Raw genomic sequence first — 17,831 nt, 5'->3', positions numbered from 1 at the left:
CCTCACCTGCTGTCCGTAAACCCAGGAAGAGGCTCCATGTAGGAGGAGGGAAGGTGTGTGGATGTTTCTTACTATTAACATGAGGGACAGGTAGTGGGATGGTTTTTCTAAAGGCTGGCTGTACATTCTTTTTATGATGGAGAGAAGTAACGCCAGAGCGTAAAAAGCTGTTGCCCAGAAGATGCTGGGGCCCAGGGTCTTTCAAATTACGAGTCAACTGAATGTTTTCAACCTATTATTCAGCTGAGTATCAAGGGCTAGAACATCGTAAAAGGCTGGTACATGGGGAAGGTATCCTGCTGTGGCGCTTTGTAACCTGAATCAGGGCAGTGAATCTGTGTAACAGCTGTATACAGAGGAGAGCAAAAGTGGGAAAAAATATGAAATAAAAGTGTATTAGTGCTAATGTATTAGTCACCTATTATGGGTAATGTAGATGCAGAGAAGGAAAAACTCCTTTGGGGTTACATGGCTCATTGATGAGTTACAAATGAGTGCATGTGGTTCAGCCTGCACCCCTCCCGCTCCCCTCCTCTACCCTGCTGGGGTCAGCCCATGCTGGGCACAGTGCCATGGATGGGACTTTGTATTGGTGAAATACTGCTGTTCTCTGTTCCCTATTTTTATGGCTCAGAGCAGGCTTGAATGGCACTGTAGTTAGGTCTCCTGGTATTTAGTGCTTTAGAGCACTAGGGGTTTTTTGTTGTTGGGAATTGTGTGGTGGTGAGAAGAATGTCAAGGAAGTTTTGTAGTCTGCAGGGGGTTGCCTTGGCTTAAGTGCTCTGTGTTGGACATCTCTCGCAACGCCATAAAAATCTGTTCCATGACTGGCTGGTTGGAGGAACAAGGGAGCCCTGTGCATGTATGCAATAGCCCTCTGCACCACCACGAGCAGCTCTGTGGTTAATGGAAATGATAGACAAAATTGTTGAGTGTGAGTACGGTCTCTGAATCAGGGGAGTCCCCGTCTGCACCACTGGTGACCACATCACAAGCTACACAAGTGACAGGGGCTGGCAGTTGGGGTGCCCATGGTTCCTGTTGCTGCCATCGGCGGTGTCCAGCCAAAGGCGAACCCCTGTCTCAGCATCTTCTGAAATCCCACCTTTACTGGAATAGCTGGCTCATTTGCACATTGCAGACAAGGTTGTAGCAAGTGTTTGTATTTATTTGTGCTTTGGGTGTTAAAGAATCAGGATTTGATTCATGTGTCCTTTACAAACAGTTTACAAGGCTAGGACACTGCCTAAAGATGGTAGTAGTAGTGTTGTTGTTATAGCTGTTGGAGGAGCAAATGAACAAATTTGGTTTAGGCAGAAGATCTTGGTTTAATTTGCTGATAAACCTCCAAGCAACGTTGCTCTCTTACTGCAGAATTAGGAGCCATTTACTCCAAGCCTCTCTTTCAAGCTTTCCAACTTTATTTTGCCCTTTTGTTTTAGGCAAATCTCTTGGTGTGTCCATGCTGTGGGTTTTGTGAGTATTAAAATGAGCATGCTTTTCCTTAACTACCTTCCAGGGAGGACTTGTTCATTGTTGCCTCTGAAGTAGAAACTGCTCTGCATGTTGGAACAGCTCTCCAGTGGCTAACTTAAGACTGAAAGGGAAATTTGAGTGAAGCACTCCGTTGTGCCATCTCGTGGTGTCCCCTGCCATGTTCGGTAAATTAATTTGAAAGGTGCTTCTCTTCTCTTCCCTTGAAACGCAGCAGATTTATTGCCAGCAGTTCCGATATCTGACCCCACCTTTTTGTAAAAACCTATTTCAACTAAAAACTGTTCTCCATACTGTCCTTCACTGTCCAGAAAATAAGGAACGTGGTGGGCCATGCAGATTAGGCTTGTTTTTAATGCAGATCAATGGTGGTAAGGACCAGTGAAAACCTGTGCCCCGTACAGCATGCCGGTGGCAGGGCAGAGGGCGGGCAGGCGTGCTCTCTGTGTGTGGCTCCAGTGAGGACACCTTGTTGAAGAAGCTGTGGCTGACTTCGGGAATGATCATAGGGGAGCACACAGCAGAGCGGTCCTTCCTGGGGATGGCCGAGGTCCTTGCTTGTGCTGCAGAGCTTGCCTCTGTCTTGGACAGGAGAGAATCAGCTTCCGTTACTGATGAGGGTCTGCTCTGGGGTGTGTCTTGCGTAGGTTTTTGGCTGGCTGCACAGGCACTGACAACTTAGGCGAGCCTGGGAATGTGTTCAACTTGGCTGAAGGTCAGCTGAGGGAGGGAGAAATTCTGGGTTTTGTGTGTGAATGCTGAGAACTGAATGGCACTAACCCTTTCCTGAAGGATCTTTCCCAGCTAGGAAAGACTGCTTTAGTGGTGGTGGATAAATAAGTAGGCATTTGGAACAAGAGTGAGTAAGGTTTGTCAATGGTTTTATCATACACAACACTTTTACAGTAGCCAAGACCAAACGATCAGAGTCTAATTCGGCCTCAGGCAGCTGGGAGGGCTCTGTGGTGAAGGCAGTGGGGCTGCAAGAGCCCTTAGGTCGGGGCTGAAGTGAGCCACTTTGCTGGTGTCAGCGCTCTGCAGAGAAACCCACTGTATGCCAAGTAATGCCACCATTCCAGAAGCAGCGTACATGTTCACGTTGTGCCTGAGCTAATTAGCCCTCCAAAAAGACCTCCAGGATGTCAGCTAGCCTCTTTGTGCAGGGAGGCTCAGTGCTTTTAACAGACCGCCTCGCTCGAAACCAGCTCTAATATCTCTAACACGGTGCTGAAAGGGGCCTTTTATTTAATCGAACTCCAGTTGCTCCAGGATGGAGCATTTACAGCATCAGGCATGCAACCCAGGAAATGAACCGTCGATCCTATAGGGACTGAGACAGACTGGATGCTCTAACATGTATTGATTCATCTGTATTTTAACAAAACAAAAACTGTATTAGTGCTGCTGCTTTTTTAAGAGGTAAAACTGCAACAGTTGATCAAAGTACTAAGGTTTTATATATATATATACACACACACACACACACACACATATATATATCTGCCTATCAGTTTTCAGCAAGAGGAAAACATTTGACTTATCCATTATTATTTTGAGATTTCAGCAGAGGGAAGTTACAAAACATCTGTGCTAGTGAGTGAAGCAAGCATCATGCGACTTCCTGGGGCCCGTGAAGTGCTGGGATAGTTTAATTTTGTTTTATTCTGTCACGAAGACGGGGATGCTCATTGTGTTTTCCTGAACTCTTTATTCCTGGGCCTTTTCAAAAAGGGTAGGGATTTTCAAAAGATTTCTTTCATCTGCTTGTGAATAGGAAACCGCCTTAAATATAGGTAAGGTGGCTTGAGTTCATGTTGTCTGTCTGGCAAAATAGATGCAATTAGCACAGAGCTGTGTTGCTGAAATGATCTCCCCAAGACTGACTGCCATGCAGGGCGGCTGGGTTAGCCCAGTGAAACCCTGCTAATTTAACTTACGGTGCTAACATGGCTAATAAGGCTAGGGTTTGACAATAAATCACCACATGCATCTGTATATTTAAGTTTTGTTGATATATTGACTGAGGATCTGTGTTCACATTAATTTTACTTACTGAAACAAATTATTTATTCTGGTAAATAGAAGATGACCTTGTAGGCCACAAGTCTCTGGAGAAATAATTTGCAGGGTATGTTTTTGAACGTTTCCAAATTCATTTCCAAATTTTAACTTGTTTCATATATATTGTGAGCAGTGTGGAGTGAGTCATGGAATTTAGAGTGATAAAAACGTTAAGAAATCATCCACTTGGGTATCTGTGTGTGAGAAGGAGTCATTTAACATTCAAATGATAATCCCGTTTTGTTCTTGATAAAAGGCAGAATAGGAAGACAGACTGAAGCAAACGTAAATTAAATATAATTCTCCTTTTATTCTCCCTTCCATGAAGCAGCAGCAGCCAGGTCATGTACCTCATATAAAATTTGCCTGGATGTGCTTGCTGTCTTCACGTCAGTCACTTGCAAACCTTTTGGTTTACGGGTGTGTTAAAGCATGAATCCATTCCCAGGTCTTTCTCCTTACCCTGCATGTGCTTATCTCTTGGTGGGATCTTTTAACTTTATTGATGATTGAATACCACTTGTGACCAAGCAAAGTGGTTATGGAGGAATGGGACTGTGACTTGTTGAGCTGACCACATGAATGTTTTCTTATCAGAAGATAAGGTAGGTTATACACCGTGCCCAGCTGACGTTCCTGATGGGTTGTGACCGAGGGAGCGCTTTGTTCAGAGTTGTCCCTGGATAAGGGTCTGCTCCTCAGAGTCTCTGGTTTTCAAAGCAGCTTTGACCATGACACTCCTTCTCATGTACTCAGGGTTCCCTGCATGCAAAATAAGTATAATGGTGGCAGAATCTTCTCCGTAAGGTGCTTGAGAACTGCCAGAGAGAGTAACTCGGGGCTACATTTTGCTTTTTGCTTTCTTTGTATAAAAAAATTAAAAACTCCAGGAAATCAGCAATCTGCCTATTCAGAAAACCCAGCACTCCTGGGTACTTCTGAGAGCCCTAGACAATTGTGCAATTAAGCACATACTCGTTATTCATGCCAGAGGAATGCAACAGAGACCCGGGGCTTCCTTCACAAAAGTAGTTCCGTGCTTAAATGGGGGGACTTGAACTGTCAGTGTGAAAATACCTCCGGTGCCTCTGCCTTTGGCGCCAGCGTCGTATTTCGCAAGGGAAGGAAGGGAACGATACATTAAGTAGTCTATAATGTATGTTCTGTTGCCCTTGCAAGTACTAACCTTCATGCAGAATCCCATCGACAGAGACACGGGTGAGCCAGTATCTTAATAGCCATTATTTGCTTATGCACCGCAGTCTTATCGAGGAGGAGGAGGTCACTGAAAACTGTTCATGTTTCGCAGCTTATCCGACAAGTCTCAAGTTGCATTTGGGGTAGAGGCTGCTTGTGTTGCTAAATGTGAACAAAAATGGTGGTGTTAAAATACAGATGTCGCGTAACAGATTGGAAAAAAAAAAAATAAATTCAGAAAGCAGTAAACTAAAGCTGATCCTGTCAAAGGTCATGATCCATACTCATGGATTTTAGCAGCTAAAATCATGATAAATGCCTAGCCTCATCTTGGCCAGTTCTGCCATTGTAAAAAAAAAAAATAAAAAAAAATCTAGTCCTGCTGTGTCAAGATGGGACATCAATTTTGCAGTAATAGGTAATAGTTGACCTTGCCTTCAATTGACTTCATGTAAAAATCAGTCTCAGCTGTGAAAACTGTAGAAACCTCAGTGTTACTGCATTAGAGGGCTCAGGCTTTTTTGTACCATCTTAACTGCTCAAGAGTAGTTTGAGTTACCAGCTGAGTGGGGAGCATCATCTTACAGCACTCCTCTCCTTTCTATGTAAATGCATCTTCTTAAAGTAAGAGGGTACTTCAGCTTTGTTGGTTTTAGCAAGATGCCCCAAGAATACACACTGACGTGTGCTCTGTTGGAACATCCTTTTCCAACATAATTGTGTTACAGCCAGAATTCTGGTTACCTGGTTTGTGTTTAACTTTGATATTTGGCCTGCTCATGTGTACTGTAGTCATGTTAAAGGGACCCCGTCAATGCTCATAAAGTAGTTTGAACCCATATAAGCAGGCAAATGATCCGAGGGCTGGAGCACCTCTCCTATGAGGACAGGCTGAGGGAGTTGGGCTTGTTCAGCCTGGAGAAGAGAAGGCTGCGGGCAGACCTGATTGCGGCCTTTCAGTACCTAAAGGGGGCCTATAGGAAAGATGGTGAAAATCTTTTTAGTAGGGCCAGCAGTGACAAGACAAGGGGTAATGGTTTTAAACTAAACCAGGGTAGGTTTAGACTAGATATAAGGAAGAAGTTCTTTACAATGAGGGTGGTGAAACACTGGAACAGGTTGCCCAGAGAGGTGGTGGAGGCCCCATCCCTGGAAACATTCAAGACCAGGTTGGACGGGGCTCTGAGCAGCCTGATCTAGTTAGCGGTGTCCCTGCTCCTGCAGGGGGGTTGGACTAGATGACCCCTAGGGGTTCCTTCCAACCCAAAACATTCTATGATTCTATGATTCTATGATTGACATGATTTTCCTGTAACCAGCTGTCCCACTGTGGTGGCATACACACGAGCACTGATCTCTCTGATGTTGCAGGCCACTACCTAGAAGGTAAATATGGAAAGCAGCTCTCGGAAAGCTGTCCTTTCCCGTGACCGTCTCACTTCAGCACCTGAGATGGGGTGACCAGAAGCAGATGGGGAGAAGCTGTTGCAGCTGCTCTGCCTACTGCTCTGGAGGCATTTTGCTGTTGGAGCTGGTGCGGGGGGGGTGTGTGTGTGTGCCTGATCACCAACCCCTCTTCAGAGCTGGGCAGCTTCTTTGTGGGTGCGATGATGGGTAAGAGGGGCACATCTTACTGATAGCAAAGCTTTTCTGGTGAGCACACCGAGGTGTGACCCTCCCCAGAGGCTCCTGGGAGAGGGATGCGCACCTACTGTGGGCAGCTGCCCTGAGGAGGTGAGGGAGGGAGGGGAAAGAACCCGAGTTTTATTTACTGTGAGAGAGGGCTGCTGTCGGGCTGGGGAGACTGTGGTTGTGCAGCGGTAAAACCCCTGGGGTTGACCCCCTTTCTTTGCCTACTTGTGGTAGGGGCAGCTGGGAGGGGAAAGACTGTTTCTCCCCAGTGCAAGGGGACAAGGTGGGTCCGTCTGACAGGGCCTGGAGGTGGTGGTGTGCCAGCCAGCACAACAGGCCTTCAGTGAAGCAGTGAGCCTTAGGGGAGGCAATGGTTACTCTTCTGCAACATTTTGGCTCTACATCGGTGATAACGAGAGCACTAGGTCTGATCACATCAACCCTGAAGCAGTCTGCTGGTATCCAACACTAGTACAGCGTTCACGCTCTTAGGTTTTAGCAAGATGTGGTTCAGCTGAAATCCAATCGCCCAGGTTTTTGAACGGTGTTTGGAGCTGGGTGCTGGCTTGCCTTCTCAGGCGGGTTCTCCCTCCCCGAGCGAGAAGAACATTTTATGTCAACATGCTCACCTGGCAGATGGATACTTAGGGAGCAGGACTGGGTTCAGGAGGTTCCAGCTGTGCGAAAAGCTCTGCGCGTGCTGCGGGATTTTGATCTGGGTGTTTGAATTAGGTTTGTTTCACATTTTTGTCTGGAAAAAGATGGAGCCAGCAGTAGCTAATTCCGTAGGTGGGTAAATCAAAAAGCAATACTCCAGTTCTGCAAAATGAGTCAACCTTTTTGCAAAGCATAAAATCTGGGAGTGGGATGTGCCACTGGAGATTGGAGTTGTACTTCTGTATATCATTATATTTTGATTGGCAATAACTTCCAAAATATTTGTTTCATTGTGTTTTCTCCCCAGAGTCACTGGCCTCACTAATCTAATTGCATTTTTCCATTGTCCTTGCTGGAAAAGAAATGCAGGTGGTGTCAAAGAGAAATCTTTTCACTGTTACTCTGGAAATGCACTGAGTGTGTCCAAAAGAAAATGTTTGCTTGTGGTCTCTTATATTGCTAATAATATCATGTTTATCTTGCATATTTGTGTTATATTTAAGTACATCATATGTTCCTGGTAGGACTTCTTATCCTTGCTTCTTTTTAAAATGTCACTAAAATTGCTATTAGATGTTCTTGAGAGATCGATTGAATGAATTTCTTTGGTTTGATGCTGTACGAACTAGCTTATAGCTGATCAGATTGCAGCAGTCGCTTCACTATGCTTTACTGGATCTGAGCCCAGTTTTGCTTCCTTCAGTGTATGGCAGCAAAGGGAATTGACAGTCACTCGGCTAGAGGCTTCTTCCCTCTGGTTTTAGAATTTTCTTGGGAAAGAACCTTTAATAGTATTCCTGATAAATTAAATATTTCTTACAAATTCTGTTCTTTTTTTTCCAATAGGTGTTGGCATCATGTCGGGCATTTCTTTTAACATCTCGGATTCCCACCAAGGTAAAGCCATGGTTTCTATAAATATTTTTGGGTTTTAGATACAAATGTAAGTTGCATAAACTAAGTTGCATAAACTTAGCATATGTTATACTTGTGCATCTGTTTAAAAAATAATTGAGGAATGGTATGTTGCATGTTGTTGAGTTAGAGTGGTGCTTCCATTAGTGTCTGTCTTAAATGGATTTGTCAGTTTATGTCTACTGTTTCAGAGGAATTTTAACTTCTAGAAGTGCAGGTGGGTGAAGAATTATGGTGGAAACACCAACGTGAAGAACTGTGAGATGAGCCTGATGACATTTGTAGTGGGGCAGTCCGAACAAGCTGATGGCATTATTCCCTCTAATGTTTGTAGCGTCAGATAGGAATATATTTGATTTGGAGACAGAAATTATGTTGAGGTTTATTAAATTCTGCTGTTTTCTGATGATTTCTGTGAGTCATTTTGAAAAGCATCTTACCAACCCGCTTTGCCAATGCTGGTGAACTATTTTTTCTATTCCTGTGACAATTTGTGATGATTGTTGTAGCAGAGAGAGATAATTTCCATGTGAATGAAAATGACTGGTGGGGAAGAACATCCCTTGTCCAGCTTGGAATCAGTGAATGTGAATTCAGCATATGTTCCATTTTGTTGTGTTTTACACATACGTGTGTGTGTGTGTACATATATGCTTTATAGCAAAAACAGGATCAGTAAACAGAACAATTCATACCAGGCTTTCAGTTATGGTCACTGGTAAATGTGACTGTCCCTTACCTATAATTTGAAGAAGCTGACTGACAGGTAAGATGACAAGTTTAAATTTCTGCTGAAATTCATTTCCCTTAGCTGATCGCCCTGTCCCTGCAGCACAGATATCTTTGGTTGGTTGTCTGTTGGCTTTTGGATCGCTGCAGCTTGCAGACTGATTTTAAGACAGGGTTTGGTGGCCGGTTGCATGGAAGCGTAGAGCCAGTTGATGAACAGCTCGGATGTCAGTGCAGTGGCAGTATGATGGGACAGGTGGTGATGGTGATCTTGTTAGATAATAGCAAAGCCATTGTAATTCATCAAAAAGCTCTTGAAGGCTAGGGCTTGGTGTAATAAGGAATAGCTGTACTTCTAGTTTAGCATTACAGATACTTCTCCTTTTATTTAATGGATTATAAACTTATATAACTCCTTTTATTAAATGGATTTGCTTAATTGGAACACTTGTTTCTGTTTTCATGGAAATCTAGAATATGTATGCTGCACTAACAAAATTGTTACTTTAGTGGTAACAAATGGAAGATGATCAGAAGAAACTGCGTCTGCGCATGGTTTTTGTGAAAATTAAACTTTGAACAATTATTAGGATGGTTGAAAAGGCATTTCTTTTCTAGCAGGATTAGTGAAACTTAACAAGTCTGTACTATTTTCAAAAGCTGCTCAGAAGCTTTCTGAGCCTGAGAATTTCCATACAACCGGCACACAGTAACTGCTAGCAAGACAGCTGAGAACATGCAGCAAAGACACTTTATTCCTCCAGGGACTTCTCACAAAATTGAGTATGCTGAGATGGCCAGTTCTGAGTGACTGTTATTACTACATCTGATTCCAAGCTTCACCTTTCCTTAAACAGTGCTGTTGAGATGGATCGACTAAACAAGGATCAAACTTGAAAGGAATAAAGGTTGATTAACTATTATATCAACTCACACAAGTATCTTTAGAGCAAGGTTATTACAATGGCCACCTCATAACTTTACACTGAGGTCTAATAATGTAACTTCCACTAATCTAGATGGATTGACAGGAAAGAAGTGCCATACCTAAAGCCTGCTAATTCTTGCTACGGTCTGTATGAAATGTAGTTGCAACATTAGTAAACATTAGATGTGTCATCAAGCCCACAGATAACTGTATGAAATATTTGTGGGAGTGTAATTCAGGTTCATGAACATCTTTTTAGTGCCAGCTTTCAGTAAGTTTTGATTGAAAAATTGGAAACTGTGAAATTAGCTGGCTTGGTAACTGCAGGGTCCCTATCATATCCTTTTAAGAGGATTTTTAAAAAATATCATTTTAGTTAATAAACTAAGGCTTTTTAAAACCTTGTAAAAATTATTTCATAGTACCAGGTAGACGTTGTTTAGAATGTGTTCTGTATTTTTGATGCAGAGCAAGGACTCTAAATCCACGTTTTTGTGTAGAAAAATGAACCAAAGATGAACTACAGAGATGCCACATTTCCTGGTACTTGTTAATTCTAGTCAAAAGGATTTTTGCAGAATGCATTCTTGAGTCTGGACCTGTGTAAACTTTTGCCAGGAGTAGAAAGGTATTTTTGATTCTGTGTACATCTATATATAAGTTTGCACATACAAAGTATGTTAGCAAAAGCAAAACCTTCAATCTGGTAGGTAAATAATTTAGAAAATAGGAAGGATTTCAATCATAGAAACTTTTCCCTAAAATTTCATTATGATTTGGATAAACAAATGTTAGATAGTCTCATATGTTTGTTTAATTTGCTTAGCACTGGAGCGAAAGAGCCTTTTGCTTCTATACATGTAGTCTGGTTTACTGCAGTAGCCAACAACAAGAGCTGCAATGGATATATATATATTATTTTTTTTTTTTTTTTTTTCTTTCTGGCCTGAATGAACTGTGCGGGGCTATGCCCTGTCATCGCAGAAGATTGCCAGTCTTAGCTTAGAAATAAGTCCCTGATGAGGCCTGAAGAGAAGTGAATGTCTTACCCTTGGAAAAATGCAAGGCGGCAATGTGGGCGCTGGGAAGATGCTTGCGCTGGTTCTGCCTCTCCAGCCTCGGTTCCTTGTGCGTGCTTGCTCGTAAACACCTGCAGCGGCACCCCTGAGGCCTGAAACTGCCCGTTTGCTGGCGGATGCTGCCCCTGCAGCAGAATAAGTGAAACAAAGCACGTGAAGACTACTCAAAAACTTCAGAGCAAAGTTTGGTCGCTAAATCAGATCTTCAGTGGAAGGTGGACTTTGCACAGAAATGGCTGAGGGGTGCTTATATCTTGTGATGCTGTCAAATCATGAGGGCAACTGAAGGGAAAAGGACTCAGAAAATAGGCAACAAAGAATGAATAGACAGTAATAACATCTTCAGTCTCTGCAGCTACAAGTGGATAATGTAGCTAAATGCTTGAAAAAGGTCTTCCATTTCATTGTATTCTCTAAATTTCCTTCTGTTTCCCTAAATTTCGGTGTATTCTAAATCATAACTGTTTTAACTGGATTTTTTGTTGGCAGCTTCATCCTGCGGTAACACTGTTCATAACTACTTATAGATTTGCCAGTGAGACCTTGGTGTTTAGGAGCTCTCCCTACTATCTTGCTGCTTTCTGGAAAACTTTTAGCTGGCTCTTCGGGTTTGAAACCGGTACATTCCTGACTTCTGTGCTGTTGTAGCCTTTGTGGAAAGGGAGTCTTGAGAGCAGCATCTGGATTCTGAGCACCCCGGGAGTTCTTCAGGGGCGTCTTTTTAAAAGATTGCCACAAATGCAGAAATGGAATAATTACGGTGTTTGCCAGTTAGCCTGGGAGCACCCTGACTGCGAAGCCAGGATAAGATAAAGTACAGGAAACTTTGTGCAATTCGGACAGACTGCTCAGTTACAATGGTTTTAATGATAAATAAAAGGAAATGACCATGCGAATGTCTTGCCCTGTAGTTATGATTCAGTCCAAGAGGTTTGTTCCTCTCTGCGTATCTCAGCTGTCAATATGTTTGTCTACGTAGCTGTGAATTCAGATCTTGGCACACTCCCTGTAGCCCTAGATTTGTCCTTGCAGAAAAGGACTTTCCTGCCTTCTTGTAAGCTTCCATTTGGATTCAGTATGTTCACCCTTCTTCCCTGCCTATCCTGACTGTCATCCGGATAACCCACTCAGGCAAAGCTAATGTATTATTTCCTCTCATACTTTTAGACACACTAAGCAGTCTTGAGCATTTATATATCTATATCTGTATCTATCTTAAATATATATATAGTATTTTTATTTATGTATGTGCATATAAAAAATTACGTGTGCATGCCCCTTCAACTTCTGTGCAGTAAAATTTTTCACACCTATGATCAGTGTAACTAATGAAAGAGTAATATGTGATGCCGTAAGTATTGTAATTAATGATTATTCAGTCAAAAGAGCACACATCAGTAGGGTGTTACATAAACGATGCTTTTTATAGTAAAATTTTGACATAAATTTTATTATAAGCTTATGTGCTTATAGCTTGCAGTAAAAGGTCCAATGTGGTATCCCTATAGCCTCTAATAACCATCTGAACCTGTAACAAGCAAATCTGAGTGTTCCTTTAGCATAAAATGTGTTCAGGTAAGATACTAACAAATACTTTGAGTCAGTTACAGAAATTGATGTAAAATAACAGTAGCCTTGCTCAAGGTTTTCTTAACCTCATCGGAAAGCATAAATACTCTTAAAAATAAGGTGATGTTTGTACTGATGTGGCATTTTCTTTTTTAACTACAGTTAGAACTAACTTTCAGCTACTTGGAAATCCAAGGAGTAACTTCCAGTAAACCGGGTCAGGTGAGTGTATTCTTGATAAAAGATACTTGCTTACTCATTGCTAAATCTGTCCCACTCAAAGAGGCAATGCTCTAACATGCAGGTGTCCCCATCCAGTGAGCACACGGTACATTTGCATTCTTGCATTCATGATGCTTTAAAGTCTGAACAATAATGATAAGAATTTAAAGAGTCATTTTTAGGAATGTATTGTGCAGGTGCGGTGATAATAAGAAATACATTTTTTTTTTTAATGTAAGTTTTCATTTGTCTCGTACATGAATATTTTTCTCAGAGATAATAATACGATGGCAGCTGGCATATAATCATCACCATGCAAGCTTGAATGGCTTCTCTGCTGTATACCTTTATGGTGAAGCCAAAAGCTACTGCTTACATTGCAGGCAGAAATGGTTTCCTTCCAACTATTCTTGGTGCCACTACTGTATACAACACAAAATATATTTGACAGCAAGTTCTGTGCCCAAAAAAGTGAATGTCAAAGAGAAGGTGCTGAAAAGAATGCCATTAATACATTTTTCATTCATAAGATGAACGTGTTGACGAGATTTGACACCTCAATTGTATCAAAGTCTTTGTGTTTCACATGTATTTGGCTTTTAAAGAGCTTTTTAAAAATAGGAGTGTCTGACACTTTATCTGAACTCTGAAAAGCTCTCATTGTGTTTAACATGTCATCTTTTTAACCTGGCTTTTGGAGTTTTCCTTAAAGGAGGAAAAACAAAACTCCAGATGTTTACTATTTTAATGGGGAGACATTTAGTAAATTCTCAGTATGTTTTTGTGGCTTTATTTCAGGCACTAAAATGTCATGGTAGCTAATGCTAATTATTCCTGGAGGCATAGATAGTATTGTAGCAGGGTTTACAAGAGATTTTCAGCAGCCTCATTTGGGCATACCATTTTCCTAAAATATTTTTTAAGGTTTTGCATGTTTACATTCATTTGTGTTTTAAATGTGTAAGGCTTATAGCTAAGGGCAGGCAGAATCCTAGATTATTGCTCGCGGGGAAAATGGTATTGTTGCAATTTTCCTGCAAACAACGTGTTATATCCGTGATACCTGAAGGGTATGGTCTTGTGCTAGGCATCTCGCAGAAAGCCATGAAGAACTTCCCACTGTAAGATAAGTGAACAAATGGACAGAGTAATAGAGGGAAATGTGTTAATATCTGTGATGATGAAAAACAGTAGTAACTTGGCCACTCACTCATTCATCTTCAGGGAGTGACAGCAACAGGTTCAGAAAGGAGTTGAATTGGTGGGAAAAGGTGTGAAGATTCTCGGTGTCCTTTTGGGATAATACAGCCTCTTTGGGGGTTATCCTGGTGATGACCCTAGACATGAACTGGGAACCGAAAGAGCCCTGGGAACCAGTTTCAGTAAAAAACAATCTTCTATAGCATACTACGCAGTGTCCCCTCTTGTACTATCTGTCTACACTTCTTATTTATTCCTAATGTTAGCTTCTTACTGTGTATGCACAGTTCCTCATCTAAAAGAGTTTACGACTTGGGCTGTGCTAAATATTCACATTGGAGAAGACAGAAACATTACATTGCTTCCTGCAATGCAGCTGAAAGCAGCAGGAGACCCGATGTGTCAGTCATACAGTAATCTGATTTGATTCTGAACACTCAATGTGTAACAGAGACGGGTTGCAAAAGGCTTTATTTTTCCCCCTTGCTGAAGCACGTATCCCCCAGACAGGGAGGCAGTTATCTTAGCTGAGTTACTGCTTCATCTGAACAGAGACGATATATTACCGTAACATTTTCTTAAACAGCATAGATGAAAGCATTAGAGCTTTTCCAGAGAATCACAGCCATTAAAGACTTTTACTTTTTGCTGGAGGAAGCAGGCCCTGCTCATTCAATAGTTTCCTGTCAGGCTGCGTTCGCTTCTCCTGGTGTTCTGGGATGTGTTTCAAAAGAGGACAATGCTGTGAAAAGTTCTTAGTTTTCAGAGTGTCAGCTGAGGTCAAGGTCCTTTGAAACTTTTATTCCCGTGGGAAGCAGGGCACTGTTAAGACAAGCAAAGTTTGAGCATGGGGGTCTTGTACATTCAAGAACAACTTTCAGAAACTTTATCTGGAGCATTGTCGTGTCATGTCTTAAAAGAGTAACGGATTCCTACTGGCATGCAAAGCATTCAGCTGGTGTTCAAAATGCTCTCCTTTTTAAATGGACATGAATTATATGATACCCAGGTCCTGCCTTTATGCCCTGTTATTTACAGTTGATTATGGAAACTGAGAAATGCAGCATCTCCATGAAGATGGCATCCTCGGAGGATGTGAACGAGGTGCTGGCGCACATTGGGACCTGCCTCAGGAAGATATTCCCTGGAGTCTCGCCAGTGTAAGTGTCTTTTAGGGCACCTCTAGTGGCAACAGGTTGCGTGGAAAGGGTGACAAGCCACTTCTTGTCTGCAGGTCTCTCCACCCTGACCTCAGAAACTCACTGAGGGTATGAAAAACACCTTGAGGCAAGCACTAAGCTTTTATGCAGGTGTATGACAGAACCAGAAGGCGGTGGTAGACTGTGTGCTCTTGTAGGGTCAAAAGAGCCTTTGTTTTGAAGGGGCGATGCAGGTATTTGGAGTCTTAAGTTTTAATTTTACCTTATTGCCTCAGGTATTGCTTAGGTTCTGGCTTTTTGTTGTAATTTACTCCTTTCCCCATAAAGACCTGTGATATTCAGTGGGGGGTTTTTGTTTTGTTCTTTTCTCTAGAAGTAAAACCTGAGTTGGGAGAGGAGGGAAAAGTTCTGTTTACTTCAGTGTTTGTGAAATGATGCACATCATTGGGAGCCTTGTGCTTCAAAACTGAGCCCTGGGCATATACTTTCTTGTCGTATACCTTCCGTGGTATAATTGGCTCCTTGGATCATACATCTCCTTCTCTAGCTTTTTTGCTCTGCTTCTTTATGAATTGTTCTTGTCTTTGTTTTTTTTTTTTTTTTCTTGTAGCTGTGCCTCCAAATTTTGTCATCTTGCAGCAATTCTCAGTAGTTTTTCTTCATTTTGCTTTATTTCTTCTCTCTGTCCTTGTCTCATCTTCATCACCCTCTACCAGATCATGCAGCTCTACTATTACTCTCTTCAGCTCCTGGTTTTCAGCAATATTAGAGAAAGTAAACTGTGCAGAAGAATTTTCCAGGACATACTGGTCTTTCTAAGTAAGCTTTTGTAACAGTCATCAGATGTGAAGAGTCAGGCTAAATTTACATGTTTTATTTTGGGTGCATGTCCTTATTATTCACCTTTCCTGTAGGTGGAGTAGGAAATCGAGTTCATAAACTCTGGCTGGCCGTTTTGGTTTTTTTACTTCCAGTTTATCTCTGTGGCAGTATTGTTAACTGCCTTAATGGAGATCAAGCTCTTCCTTCAAAAAGCGCACACACAAGTGAATATTTGTGAGCAGGTTTGCCATAAACCCTCAGTAACAATGTGAGAAATGTAGGCAAAAAGAGTAGAGTGAAGGGGGCTGTGAGGCTGTGCGTGTTTGTCTGCATGTCTGTGAAGCCCTTGAGACCTATACATGTTTTCTCTGGGCTTTCTTGAGAACATTGCTGGAGCATTTGGTGTAGCTGTATGGAGAGCTTGGTTTCCAGAGAAGAAATCAAATTTCTTGCTCTCCTCTCAGATGGCATTACTTTCCAAAATGAAGGCATTGGAGTTATGCAGATAAGACCAGAACAAGCAAAAAGGGAGAATGAGGTTTCTCCCATTAATATATTTTATTAATTCTTTCCCTCTGTTTTAGGGAATTCTGCACTTTATGAGGCAGTCCTGTCATTCAGAAAAACAGATAGTTTCATTTCTTAAAAGGTAGGAAGGGATTGTGGTTTTGCTTAGGGGAGGAATGACTCTACCAAATTAGAAAGATTTGGAGCTGGGTATCTAGAGTGCAGCCTAGAGGCCACGTGTCGCTACTCAGCACGCTCTGTGGCTTTTTGCACCATAGTGCTTTTGCTGCATAAAAGCACTGTATAAACAGCAGTGGTTTCAGGGTAACCAGTAATACCACATCTCTCCCCTATTTTGGGCATCCTTGTGTTAGTTGAGGGCCACAAGTCTCCTTAGCTTGAATGATCCTGTTACAGAAAAGGGTTCATTTGCTCCAGTAGGCATAGGGCTAATTATTAGAAAGAAAGAAGAGACAAATAAATGTTACTCCTGCTGGGCAGCAGCATGATGTGTGTGACTTATAGGCAGAGAAGTGACTTGTAATAAAGGTGGTAATTCATCCTAGGTACTCATTTAAAAATCCTACTTGAAATAAAGAAGACTTATGAATTTAAAAATACTTTCAAAGTCATGAATGATTTTTTTTTCTCCCCCTTTTGCATCTAGGAGGATTCTGAAAAAAGTAACTATGGAGCCTTCAGAAAGACTGGCTAATCTCCAGGCCCTGTGGGACAGTCAGACAGTGGCAGAACTTGGACCTTGTGGTGAGAATGAATTTAAAGGCTCAAATATAAAAAGGCCGGAATTGCCGTGTCAGGAGGTTTAATTCTATTTCTGGCAGAAGACTGTAAAGGTGTAATTAGTTTTAAGGTGTAATTAGTATGGAGCAGACTTCTGATTGGTAGGTGAAGGCACTATTTTAAGCTTTCTTGCAAACTGCCAGGCAAAGATAGGATAGTCTCGGTTTCTTTCAGCAGCACAATGGACAGCCTTCTAAGAGAAAAAGAGAGTGAGTTTTGAAAGACTGGATCTTCAAGTATAAGTATCAAAATACCTTTTTAGGTGTTTGTTTGCTTCTTTTACTATTGTGTTAAATACTCTCTTGGGTTGTTTTTAGGAGGCTTTTCGCAGATGTACGCCTGTGTTTGTGACTGGCTTGGATTTCCCTATAGAGAAGAAGTACAGTGGGTAAGTACGTGTCTTCTTCTGGAGCTCTTTTCGGCTAACTGTACAAATGATGATAGAGCAGGTAAATCATAGCACTTAGAAAATAAAACAACAGTTCTGTAAAGAACTTGTATTTGGTTATGTATTTTTAACAGGATGTCGATACGATTTATCTGACACAAGATACCAGAGAGTTGAATTTGCAAGACTTCAGCCACCTTGACCACAGGTAAATGATATACAGTAATGATGCTAATATTTTGCAAACTTTCCTTGTGCTCCCTCGCAATAGGTTTCGCCTGCCCTTGGTAAGTGGGATGGTCCCATAGCTGTTACTTGAACATGTAGACCTCTGAAATACCCGTCTGTAGCATTTTCAGTTTTCGGCACAAAGCTGCTGTTTTTGCGTGAAAGTCCCATGGAGAGCACATTTCACTGAGGAGCCTGAGAAGAAAAATACATTTTGCTATCAGAAGCACTCCAAAATTTTA

General features: G+C 41.9%; 1 protein-coding gene across 1 annotated transcript in view; it reads left to right on the top strand.

The window, feature by feature from the left end:
• The window catches only part of CARMIL1 (capping protein regulator and myosin 1 linker 1), a 197,409-nt gene that overhangs the window by 73,243 nt on the left and 106,335 nt on the right, over positions 1-17,831 (top strand). Inside the window, exons 3-8 of the mRNA XM_035896936.1 lie at positions 7,888-7,938; positions 12,424-12,483; positions 14,722-14,843; positions 16,840-16,937; positions 17,291-17,361; positions 17,496-17,569. Coding sequence (XP_035752829.1) covers positions 7,888-7,938; positions 12,424-12,483; positions 14,722-14,843; positions 16,840-16,937; positions 17,291-17,361; positions 17,496-17,569 — 476 coding nt within the window. The remainder of the gene's footprint in view (positions 1-7,887; positions 7,939-12,423; positions 12,484-14,721; positions 14,844-16,839; positions 16,938-17,290; positions 17,362-17,495; positions 17,570-17,831) is intronic.

Source organism: Egretta garzetta, unplaced genomic scaffold, assembly GCF_000687185.1.
Source record: "Egretta garzetta isolate BGI_Z169 unplaced genomic scaffold, ASM68718v1 scaffold126, whole genome shotgun sequence".
Taxonomy (NCBI): Eukaryota; Metazoa; Chordata; class Aves; order Pelecaniformes; family Ardeidae; genus Egretta; species Egretta garzetta.
This window is presented reverse-complemented; position numbering and strand designations above follow the sequence as displayed.